General features: G+C 36.0%; 2 protein-coding genes across 4 annotated transcripts; both read left to right on the forward strand.

Annotated features, from left to right (window-relative positions):
* The first annotated feature begins 1,586 nt into the window (after positions 1-1,586).
* On the forward strand, positions 1,587-5,871 carry golga7 (golgin A7). The gene is made up of 6 exons (XM_084104854.1): positions 1,587-1,866; positions 2,726-2,848; positions 3,682-3,834; positions 3,924-4,025; positions 4,783-4,839; positions 4,965-5,871. The coding sequence occupies exons 1-5, from the start codon at positions 1,858-1,860 to the stop codon at positions 4,825-4,827; spliced, it is 432 nt and encodes a 143-aa protein (XP_083960980.1). The 5' UTR covers positions 1,587-1,857; the 3' UTR covers positions 4,828-4,839; positions 4,965-5,871.
* Positions 5,872-6,842: 971 nt separating this feature from the next.
* On the forward strand, positions 6,843-12,506 carry r3hcc1 (R3H domain and coiled-coil containing 1). 3 transcript variants are annotated; one of them, XM_084104851.1, is made up of 8 exons: positions 6,843-7,027; positions 7,316-7,486; positions 8,510-8,647; positions 8,733-9,174; positions 10,530-10,702; positions 10,785-10,855; positions 10,954-11,049; positions 11,881-12,506. In XM_084104851.1, exons 4-8 carry the CDS (start codon positions 8,803-8,805, stop codon positions 11,979-11,981), a joined length of 813 nt encoding a protein of 270 aa, XP_083960977.1. In that variant the 5' UTR covers positions 6,843-7,027; positions 7,316-7,486; positions 8,510-8,647; positions 8,733-8,802; the 3' UTR covers positions 11,982-12,506. The 3 variants fall into 3 exon arrangements, with proteins under 3 accessions (XP_083960977.1, XP_083960976.1, XP_083960978.1); XM_084104850.1 differs by having other exon boundaries at positions 6,843-6,933; XM_084104852.1 differs by having other exon boundaries at positions 6,846-6,943.
* Positions 12,507-12,536: the final 30 nt, after the last annotated feature.

The following is a 12,536-nucleotide window of genomic DNA, read 5'->3' on the forward strand; positions in this document are numbered from 1 at the left end:
TGCAGAAAAACACCCCCAAAGCATGATGCTACCACCCCCATGCTTCACAGTAGGGATGGTGTTCTTGGGATGGTACTCATCATTCTTCTTCCTCCAAACACGTTTAGTGGAATTATGACCAAAAAGTTCTATTTTGGTCTCATCTGACCACATGACTTTCTCCCATGACTCCTCTGGATCATCCAAATGGTCATTGGCAAACTTAAGACGGGCCTTGACATGTGCTGGTTTAAGCAGGGGAACCTTCCGTGCCATGCATGATTTCAAACCATGACATCTTAGTGTATTTCCAACAGTAACCTTGGAAACGGTGGTCCCAGCTCTTTTCAGGTCATTGACCAGCTCCTCTCGTGTAGTTCTGGGCTGATTTCTCACCTTTCTTAGGATCATTGAGACCCCACGAGGTGAGATCTTGCATGGAGCCCCAGTCCGAGGGAGATTGACAGTCATGTTTAGCTTCTTCCATTTTCTAATGATTGCTCCAACAGTGGACCTTTTTTCACCAAGCTGCTTGGCAATTTCCCCGTAGCCCTTTCCAGCCTTGTGGAGGTGTACAATTTTGTCTCTAGTGTCTTTGGACAGCTCTTTGGTCTTGGCCATGTTAGTAGTTGGATTCTTACTGATTGTATGGGGTGGACAGGTGTCTTTATGCAGCTAACGACCTCAAACAGGTGCATCTAATTTAGGATAATAAATGGAGTGGAGGTGGAAGGCAGACTAACAGGTCTTTGAGGGTCAGAATTCTAGCTGATAGACAGGTGTTCAAATACTTATTTGCAGCTGTATCATACAAATAAATAGTTAAAAAATCATACATTGTGATTTCTGGATTTTTTTTTTAGATTATGTCTCTCACAGTGGACATGCACCTACGATGACAATTTCAGACCCCTCCATGATTTCCAAGTGGGAGAACTTGCAAAATAGCAGGGTGTTCAAATACTTATTTTCCTCACTGTAAGTGAGTGTTATCGTGAATTAACATCAGTTCACTTTTAGTAAGCTGGACTGGGCTGTTTCCTTTTCTTATTTAGGAACACAATGTCCTCCTCTCCGAAATGTTTGGACGTGTCCTAATGCTGGCAAACAAATACAACATTAGATGAGATAACATCTGTTTTACACTGAAATTGCATGCAAAACTAAACTTTTAAAGGAGGATTATAGCTTAGGCCTACATTATAGACAAATTATGAGTTTGTTTTTCTGCCACATGCTTCTGCCACTTAATTTCTGTAACTGTTACACATGTCCTTTTCTTTTTATTTTCAATAGTCAGATTGCCTATTTATCTTCTCTTATTATCCCTTACATTAAATTTTATTTACCACAGAGAAATTACTTCTGTTGGGTTTAACAATTACTATTTAAACTTGTATCCTAGGTTGGTTCACGGTCAGGCTATGTATTTAGCTATACTTATTTTTAACAATACTGTCAGAAATCACTTCAGTCTTAGAAATTATAGAATAAAAGCTAAGTAAGGTGTTCTATATTCTATATCGTTCTGTTTGTTTACAATTTTATTTCAATCACAAATGTTTCCTAGGCGCCTTTATGTGGACCAATTTGAATGAAAACATTTCATATAAAATGGCGGTGGGCTGGTGATGGCATTTATTTTGAATTTCAAACGTTCAGACGTGTTATTTAAACAAAAATGCGTTACTTTTGGTACACGAGCTAATAATATTTTTATTGGGGAAAAAAAAACTTTTGGGGAACTCCATATTAGTTTGGAATTGTTGTGGCAGCAGAAGCAGAACTGATGAATAAAGCAAAAGGTTCCTACCGGACTGTATTTTGAGGAGGACAGGAGGTTGAGTAACAGGAAGAGGAGCAGCAGCAGCAGCTACCATGGCGGAGGTATGTGAATAAAAACAACATTTTATTACAATTTCCTCTTGTCCACTAACAAGGATTAACGTCTGAAATAACACGTTATAATAAATGTTTTATTATCCTACTAATCGGATAATACATACGTGTCTTTGTAAACCGTCATTATTTGATACGTTAGTGCTTCTCTAGTGGTCGTCAAAGATAATTATACGTCGATCATTAACTTTAGTAAAATACAAATCCTCAGTTTCACGGTCACTATACACGTATACATATAAAACCAGGTGTCATGTTTCTAGCGAGCTTCGTGTTGTCATCAGATTTCAGTCGTGTTATTTGTACATATTTTGAAGATGGTGCTATAAGGGCGTTGTGTGTGTGTGGTTTCTGTGTGGTTTCTGTGTATATGGATATGAGTTCCTGTTTTTAATTGCTCATTAATTTGATAATAATAATAAATGTTATTTTTAGCACCAAATCATCAAATTAGAATGATTTCTGAAGGATCATGTGCCACTGGAGTAATGATGCTAAAAAGTTCAGCTTTGTCATCACAGGAATAAATGACATTTTTCAATATATTCAAATAGAAAACTGAAATTGTAATAATACTAAACAATACTATTGTTTTACTGTATTTTTGATCAAATAAACGCAGGCTTGATGAGCATAAGAGACTTATTTCAAAAACTTTTAAATGGTAACGTTAGTAGTGTATGTTAAAGATAAAGATGTCTTGCTAGGGTGAAAAAAAGTTTACCTATATTTACAAATAAAATAGAAATCATATTCTTTTGACATGGAAAACGTAAGTTTAGTTTTCAGCTTTGGCTGCCAAAATTGTGTGTCTTTGACAATACCCACTCTCTTGTTTTCTCTCCAGACGCACAGCTTGCAGGACCTGCGGCAAGCAGCCGTCGCCTCCAAGGTTTTCGTTCAGAGAGACTACACTTCCGGCACTATCTGCAAGTTTCAGACCAAGTTCCCGGCAGAGCTGGAGAGCAGGGTGTGTAGAGATCCATAGCAAACACAAGGAACCATTTACCATTAATCTGTATTTACAGATCATGATATCAAATACATCCAAAGCATTGGCAGATTGATTCTGACAGCTGTAATCCGCCATCTCCAATCTTCAAATTAGTTGTTTTTGAGGTTTGCCGATGGGTAGTGTAATACTAATGTAGACCGTCTACATGATTTTAAAAGACCAAATCGACATGCTGTGCAATGAAATTAGTCCAGTTATCCAATCACATCCACTGCTGAGGCAAAGTCATGTGAATTTTTGTTGTTGTTGTGGTTGTACATCGAGGGATTTATTCGGTAATTAGGTTTGCATCATAGTTTATGAGCTTGTCGTCTTATCGGATAAAAAATGTATCCACCTCCATTGCGTATCTTGCCCTTTCCCTCCAGCGTTTTTATTATTATTTAATATTACGCGATATCCAATGTACATAAAAAAAATGGATGGATGGAAACATAGCTGCTGACAAATAAGTTTTTAAGTCACTTGTTGCCACCTACTGGTGTAACTATGTAATTGATCTTTATTTGAAGCATCAAGTTGCTTTCAAAAGGTGAATTACTCTATTTTGATCACTACCGTAGACATCAGTGTTTATATCCAAACTTTAAACTTTTATCCCAGTACTTCTGTGTTAATATGAGTTATTGTAAGACAGAAATAATGAGACGGTGTGGTTGAAAAGACTGTTCCCTAAGTATACATGACAACTGCTCTCTCAATGCAGATTTGAATGTTCTGCTGTGATTGTACTTCTAGTTCACACCTCTCACAGAGTGTGAATGCTGATAACTGTTTTGTCGTCTCAGATTGACAAGCAGCAGTTTGAGGAGACCATGCAGACCCTGAATAATCTCTATGCCGAGGCGGAGAAGCTGGGCGGCAGGTCATATCTGGAGGGCTGTCTGGCCTGCCTCACTGCGTACACAATCTTCCTCTGCATGGAGACCCACTATGAGAAAGTCAGTTGATAGAGTTGTAGGCTGTAGATATCATCAATATGACTTTGTCGATATGTCATTGTCGATCAACAACATGTTAATTCGTTCAGGTGCTGAAAAAGATTGCCAAGTACATCCAGGAGCAGAATGAGAAGATCTTTGCTCCCCTTGGGCTTCTCCTGACTGACCCCATAGAGAGGGGACTCAGGGTTGTATCCTTTCCTACATCGAAGCATCATGCAGGTCTTTCTGTCCCCTGGTGGGATTGTCATTGAATTCTGGTGACGTTTACAATTTAGGAACATGCTCTACCATTCAAATTTTGGGGTCAGTAAGAAATTAATACTTTTATTTAGCTAGGCTGCATTAGTTTAAATCAAAAGTGACTGCAAAGACTTTTATAATGTTGCAAAAGATTTCTATTTCAAATAAACACTGTTCTATTGAGCTTTCTATTTATCAAGGAATCTTGATAAGAATTAGCACAGTTTCCACCAAAATATGAACTGTTTTCAACATTGCTAATAAAAAATGTGTCTTGAGCAGCAAATCAGCATATTAGAATGATTTCTGAAGGATCATGTGACGATGGCTACTGAAAAAAATATTTTAAGAGAAAACGGTTATTTTAAACATTAATAATATTTCACAATTTTCCTGTTTTTATTGTATTTTTGATCAAATGAAATGGTGAGCATGAGACACTTCAGAATAATCTTACTGACCCCAAACCTTTGAACAGTAGCGTACATCAGATGAAGATGTCTTGCTCGAAGCTTTTTTCCCCCCATGCTCAAGTTTGATACAAATCGTATTTGACATGGAAAACCTTAGTTTAGTCATACGTCTTTGGCTGCTAAAACTGAATGTTTCGTAGATTTTCTTGTAGGTGATCAGTCAACTTCCATGCCTGTATCGCAGGAAAAAGAGTTTTACAGCACTGTATTTCCTCAACTTGAGTTTTTAAAGGTGGAGATCACTATTTTTGAGGATAGAAGTATTGGTTCAAGATAAAACACACCAAAGGTAAGTCCTTTTTTGACCTGAACTAAGATTTTTTCTTTTTGGACTCTGCTATATGATATCCCATTTTTGGGGGGAAATGCATTGGTTAATCTTGAAATAATGCAATGTTATATTTCTTCTTGCAGGATCATGTTTGGAACGTGATTATTGGCCTGCTGGACTCAGAACCTGCTTCTCCATCTCTTGATATCACAACCCTATTGCTTTAAATGTAGATAGTATACCTTTATTTTCTGACCATTGATTCATTTTTTTTTTTTGACAGAGGGAGAGACTGCTTGTATAATGTATCTTAAACTCTCCATTTCAGCTTTCCCTCAGTTAGCAGCTTTCCAATGTGTTACTTAATCTGAGTTATTTTAAATCTGTTGTGCCATGTCTTTTTTTTTTTTTTATTGCTGCATTTGATTTCTCTGAATTATGTTCCTGTCTCTTGTTTTCTGTATATACTTGTCTTGAATGGGAAGTATAGATTTAAGTGCACAATGTTCTGTCTTAATACAGTTGCATCTTGATTATTAGGATCGTTTATGACTTTGCATTCTCACAGTAAAAAAAAATGTTTCAGAAGTCTGATCAAATAAGTGCTTGTTAAAACTGTCAATACATTCATGAAGAAACTTTGGTTATGTGTACATGAAAATTTGAGACTGATATTTACAATTTGTTGTATTTAATTATTTTAAGTAATAATCAGTTTAGTTACTTTATAACATTGTTCCATTCCCCTCTATGAAAAAAATAGTTTTCTTTTGTAACACTACATTTTACTATATTTACCAATGAACTACTGTACTTTTATTTGGGTCTGCAATATAATCCTTATTAAACACAAATACCAATACCATAAAATCCTTAAAAGGCATGGTTTGCATTTAATATTGCATATCCAGCTTGTATTTCAGATTGCTGTCAGCTCTAACCGTTTCTTGCGTAAATCTTTTTATCAGTGTTGTATCATAGTCTTTTTTGAAAATCTTTTGACACTTATTTAAACTGTGTATCGTACAATAAAGTGTTTTCTTGAACAAATTCCATTGTCTGCAAATATTTCTTTTTAGTTGTATTTATTTTATATTCAGATGTTAGTTAGCGTAACGTAAGGCTTCTCTATTGTGACGTGTCATGTATCCGTATATTTTTAAATGTATAAATGTGAACTACTCTCAATTAAAGAATGCCATGTCATACGCTGCTCAGTAACTATGTTTGATAACGTTATCATAAATATTGACAATTTTTTTTAATTTCATATGGGAAATATATCAAGAAATCTGTTGTTTTACATACTTATGTGAATTGTGGTCTCGATGTTAGATTTCTGTACATTTAATAATACTCTTAAAATTAATTGGGTCAAACACTTTCTCAAAAATCCAACCTCTGTCTGGAACTTTATTCCACATTGTTTTCTTCAAATTATTTTTTTTATTGCTTTGCAATTATAATGTTGGGGGAAAAAAACTGCTGAATTATCTAAATTTCATGTAACAAGGCGGCTTTAAAAACAACTGAAATATGTAAGTCTTTTAATCTCTTCCTTTGATATGTGATCTATTCTGATTAGTTATATACCCCTGTTTTGTACCTTTTTTTTCTTGTTTATTTGTTCTTTACCGTGACTAGATTCTTCTTTGTTTATATAATGTTCTAAATTAAAAAATAAAATTGAAATTAAAAATAAAATTAAAAACATGAAAAGTCTTAAGCGGGACTTGATTTTGTCCATGGAGAATTGATTGGAAGGTTGTGATTTGCTATTGCTGTGATGTCATGTGAGTGAAAGGTTGCCCCGCCCTCACGCCAGTAAACACGTCATCAGGGAAGATATTATTTTCTTTAAAGATTACGAGGGCGCATGAACTTAATAAATCATCTAAAATAATACTGCAATATTTCATTAAAAAAAGAATTGATTTCATAGTAACTTAAAAAGTAACTCATTGTGTTTGCACCCCTGACCGCTAGAGGGGACGATTAGCCTTCACACCGAACATCGTAATGACGTCAGAGGTGTGTCAGTCAATTCAGTGGTGTTACTTTTGCGGCTGTCCTGAGATGTCGTTTTTAACTGGGATTTAATAGTGTTTAAAGGTCTTAAAGGGTGGCATACTTTTATTTGTTATTAGTCAGTATCGTCTTGAAACGTGTATAATGTCACTGAATGAGATTGGTGTGCTAAGCTAACGTTAGTTGCTAATGTTTAAATGAGTTAGGTTAGATTCACGAGCAGATGTTTTATATCATTCTCTTTCCCTAATACACTTAGTTTTTTTTATATTTGACGTATACTTGAGCCAGCAGCAATAAAATAACGTTTAAAGTGCCTTAATTTTAGGTTTGGTTTGTACAGTTGTAGGTGTAACTTATTCATTATCTCTTTAGTTTGACTTAACGAACACAAGCGTATACCGTGACATGATGTTTGACTTGTACGTTACTGATCCGCTCTTTAATATGTTTCTTTTTTCTTAAGTGTAATGAAATCCGGACTGAAAGCATCTGGTCTCTGCGGATAGAGATCGTCCTCCAGCACCCTGGCTCTTCCTTGCGTCAGTGGCTGTTTCCTCCCCAAACAAGAGATTGCGTTTATCCATACAGTCCGTGAGGAGCTGGACGCATTCCAGCAGAAAAATGAGCTGAAAAGGTAACTTCATCACACATCTGAAGAAGGGAATGATATTCACCAACATTATTAGGAAAGCTGGTCGTTTTAGCAGGGTCCTGGGACATTTTCCCTTGTGAGATTGTATTATTGCGATAGCTTGCCTATATCCCACACGTGCACAAGTTGATTACTACAGGTTTTTCTTTTACTTTTACTTCAAACTTAACATTTTCTTCTATTGAACTTCTATTGAATTTTTGTATGTCAGAAAGCCAGGTTTTTCTTAATATCAATCGTCTTTAGAACAGAACTCATTTTGCACATAAATTAACTAGCTTGATTTACTAGCTAGCTTGGTCCATAATTCATGAAGGTCCATACTTTAAAGCTCTAGATGTGTACTTGCCCTATTATTAATTATAATTATTATTATTATTATTATTAATAATTCTTGTAATTGTGGCATTTGTTAACAGATAAGACCATTAATGGCTCCTCATTAGCATGCTTTTAGGCCAGTGTACAAGCTAGTTCTTTCTATGAAAAGTAACTACAACATGTTACTAAAATAAAATGTTATTAATTCTTGTAAGGGTGGTCATGAGTATTTTAATAAGCCTTCTAATTTATGTTGGTGCATGTCTCCCTTTTTTTCCCATCAGTCTTAGTTTGTGTGGCTGTTTAAGATGATTGACTTTCTACATAGCGTTGTATGTTAATGGGCTACACATTTTATCATCGGTGTAATGATTAGAGTACTTTGTATATCTATCTATCTTACCTATCTGTCTGTCTTTATCTAGATCAGGGGTGCCCAATCCTGCTCCTGCCGATCGACTGTCCTGCACAGTTCATCTCCAACCCTAATCAAACACACCTGAAGCAACCAATTAAGGTCTTCAGGATCACTTGAAAATTAAAGGCAGATGTGTTTGATTAGGGTTGGAGATGAACTGTGCAGGACAGTCGATCGGCAGGAGCAGGGTTGGGCACCCCTGATCTAGATAGATAGGTAGACAGACATCTGCCATATTGCTGTCTTTTAATGTTTCCCAATTGTAGCGTTCTACTCTTCCCGCCAATCCCGAGCCGACTTCGCTTCCTGATTCACCAAACCACTGGCAATCTCCCCGACCTCAGCACCTTCTCTGTGGGTGAGGGCTGCGCCCGCAGAGTCGTAGTGTGCTATTCCGACCTCAGGTAAAGCTGCCAATGCCAGCTGACCTAATGTCATGTGACGTGCTCGCAGAGATTTGGTGTCTCATCATTGTGGTGCGTCCGACAGATTGCCGGAAGAGGATCTTAGATATACGGAGAGCAGTTTCCATGAACGAGCACGCGGTCGGGGCAGGGAAATGGAGGACGAATGCAACAGAAGAAGAGCCAGACGGCCAGAAAAGGCTATTTATGTTCCAGTCGCTAGGAGACATAAGGTGAATCTGGAGGAATCATCTGAGGATTCTAGCTCTGGCGTTGCTAAGGAAGCTCTTGCATCCAGTCAGGAGACAGAGGTGGACAGCACTGACCAATCACTGGCCGATCAGCAGTTTGTGCAGCTTTCAAGGTCCGGGCCTTCCCCGTGGCCTCCAGCCTGGGACCAGACTGTGTCTTTCTTAGCGTCTTTAACATTAGATGACCAAGCAGATGAATATTGTGCCAAAAACACGGGCCTTCCCACTGATGCGACACTCCAGCTACAGCACTTTGATGAAAGTTTGCTCTCTGAGGTATTGTAACTTAATGGGTCTCGTACATGTGATGTCTGTCATATGATGCATGAAGCAGAACACAAGACGAGATGACTATGCAGACTCACATCAGGCTTTACTGAACATAGCTTGGAAAAACAGAAATCCAGACATAACCAAAACAACCCAGAGCGAGCATTCTGAACAGACCTCAATAATGGAACAAAGATATCTGCCCTGCTAGGCAGATATACAACAGTACACTAATACTTGCTTGGATTATTCATATTTAAATGCACAAATTCTCATGAAAAATGTCCACCTAATTCACAACATGTGCGTACTTGCATGAATTTGTTAGCCCCATTCTAATGTTAATGCGATCAGGTGTAAATCGGCCCTACCGTATATCCATCAAACCACTTCAAACTGGACAAGTGTAAACAAGTTAAAAAGTTCAAAATAGAAATCTTTTCTTACAATATAAATCTTTATTATCAGTTTTTATCAATTTAACACATCCTTGCTGAAGAAAAGTATACATTTCTTTCAAACAAAAAATAAAATAAAATAATGATTGACCCCAAACTTTTGAACGGTAGTGTATATTGTTAGAAAAGATTTATATTTTAAACAAATTCTGTTCTTCTTTAATTCATCAAATAATCCTGAAAAAAGATTCACAGGTTATATAAAAAACATAAAGCAGCACAACTGTTTCCAACATTGATAATAAATCAGCATATTAGAATGATTTCTGAAGGATCATGTGTCACTGAAGACTGGCTGATGATAATTCAGTTTTGCATCACATAAATTATATTTTAAAGTATATTCAAATAGAAAACCATTATTTTAAATTTTAATAATATTTCACAATATTAGTTTTTTCTGTATTTTTTTATCAAATAAATGCAGGCTTAATGAGCATAAAATACAAAACCATTTGAACAAACTTTTGACCGGTACTGTATGTAAACATTACTTTTCCCAAAATAGTAATAAAAAAAAAAAATCTATATTTAATCATGTGAGAGAGATAGAGAGATCCCATTAGCCAGTTATGACAACACTACACGCATTGCAAACAGATATGATGCAGATTTCTCTCATTGCGGTCTGAAACCAGCTCATATCTGTTTCTTACGTTGACGTGAACTCTGTTAAATTTGCATTTAGCGTGGGAATTGAAGATTGGATTTATATTCGTTTTGCGGAGACCCATTTATGTGGCCAAGTGAAAATGGAACCATTTTAACTATCCGATCAGTAACAACGCATGATGTGACCAGGTGTAAACAGGCCCTTTGAGGTTTGTTATTTGCATAAAGACCCAATGCATCTCCTATTCTGTTTGTTTTCACACATTCTGTCATTCATTCTGTCTTGGTCAGATCAAAGCCAAACTCAAATACGAGGACATCACCATACTGAACACCTGCAATGATTTCCCCGCCTATACAAACATCTGGCTTGATCCAGAGGAGTTCGGCCACGTCATTGAGATCTACAACTTCCCTGCCTTTTTTAAAACGGACGACCTTCTTGATGCCTTTGCTGATTATAGGTGATATGTCAACCTTATAATGTGAGAGAAATAATAATAATACAAATCCATAAATGTGACACTGGTCTTCTTCTGTTTCCAGTGAAGGAGGGATGAAGATCAAGTGGGTGGATAACACTCATGCTCTCGGTATATTTTCAAGTCAGTCGGCAGGTATTGTTTCATTCGGCAGTATTTTTTCCATTCATGTGTCAAGAATCATCATCCTTTATATTGTTATGTTTGAGTGACACATTTTTGGTTCTTTTCAGCCACACAGGCACTCTCTCTTAAGCATCCGATACTGAAAACCCGCGTGCTGCAAGAGGGGAGCCAGAAAGCGAAGTGGAAAGCAGCCAGACGAGCAGGTATGAAAGCTAAGCCACTGAATCAACGGCTTTCAGAAATATGGTGATTTTTATATTAGAAGACATTAGTGTGTCCATGATCAAGAAAAAATCAAATAAAATCTTTGTACCTTTTTCAAGAAATTTTAATTTTAAGTGGTGAAACACAAAATTGTTCAAAATTTTGGGGTCGGTATGATTTGTTAAATTGTTTTGAAAGTCTCTTATGCTCACCAAGACCAAGTATTTATTTAATCAAAAATACAAATCAACAGTAATGTTTGAAATATTACTGTTTTCATTTTTCATTTTTTCATTTTTTCATTTTTTCATTTTCTATTTTCTAATTTTCATTTTTCTTTTCTATTTTAAGATACAGTATGTTAAAATGTAATTTATTCCGCGATGTCAAAGCTGAATTTTCAGCATCATTTCTCCAGTCTTCAGTGTCACATGATCCTTCAGAATTCAGGTTAATATGACGAATTGCAGCTCAAGAAACATTTCCGATTATTATCAATGTTGAATACAGCATAATAATTTTGGGAAAACCATGATACATTTTTTTTTTCAGGATTTTCTGATGAATAGAAAGTTCAAAAGAACTGCAATTTTTTGGAATTTTCTTTTTTTAAATGAGTTGCTTCAGACTGACATTTCATGGTACAAAAAAAAACCTGTATGAATTTTAATAAATAAAAAGCTCATCATAAAAGATGTCACTTGTGCTTTTTTTGAACGTGTATGTATTTTTAAATTAATAGATACAAACATCATGACACTGATCTGTATAATGAGCGTGATTAAAATGAGTATATTACTATCAAGTATGATGATGTTGTGTCCCCTTAGAGTTCGTTCAGCCGGTGAAGGAAAGGCCCCGCACGGACACAGAGGTGGCTCGCAGGATGGTGACCAGAGCGCTGGGGTTGAGCAAAAGCTTGAAGAAATGACCGCTTTATTTTAGCAACCCATGAAAACCCATGAAATATGTTGTCTCCCAAGTTTCCAGTTTTGTTTATTTATTTGAGTTCTCTACTATTTTAGGGAAATAGTTCAATGATCATTTGATTATTTTCCTGAGTGTTTTTCCCCAAATTACTTTTTCCTTTCTTTTTTAGCAGGAAACAGCCTTGTTTGCTTTCTTTTGCTCTGTTTCTCCATACTAACAAGTCTGGCATCTTGCTGTTTAGGGTGAGTTGAATGTGACAGAGGATAATTATCAGTGTGTTTTGATTGGATTTCCTGAAAATATTGAATCTAATGATTAAATAACATCCAAACAGACAGTTATCATTAGAAATTCATGCTGTGTATCAATAATTCTGTTTTTACATGTTATTTTGTTTCTACAGTTACTATATTTGTCTTGTTTGTCAAAGTTGAAAATTATTTCTGCATTATGATGTTTTAAAATCATTTCATACTTCAACCTGTTTTTTACATATTGATTAAATGTTTGTTGTTGCGGTTTTTGATTGGTGTCAAGTCTTTAATTGTTTCCACAT

The sequence above is a fragment of the Abramis brama genome (genome assembly GCF_963993115.1).
Source record: "Abramis brama genome assembly, chromosome: 25".
Lineage (NCBI taxonomy): Eukaryota > Metazoa > Chordata > Actinopteri > Cypriniformes > Leuciscidae > Abramis > Abramis brama.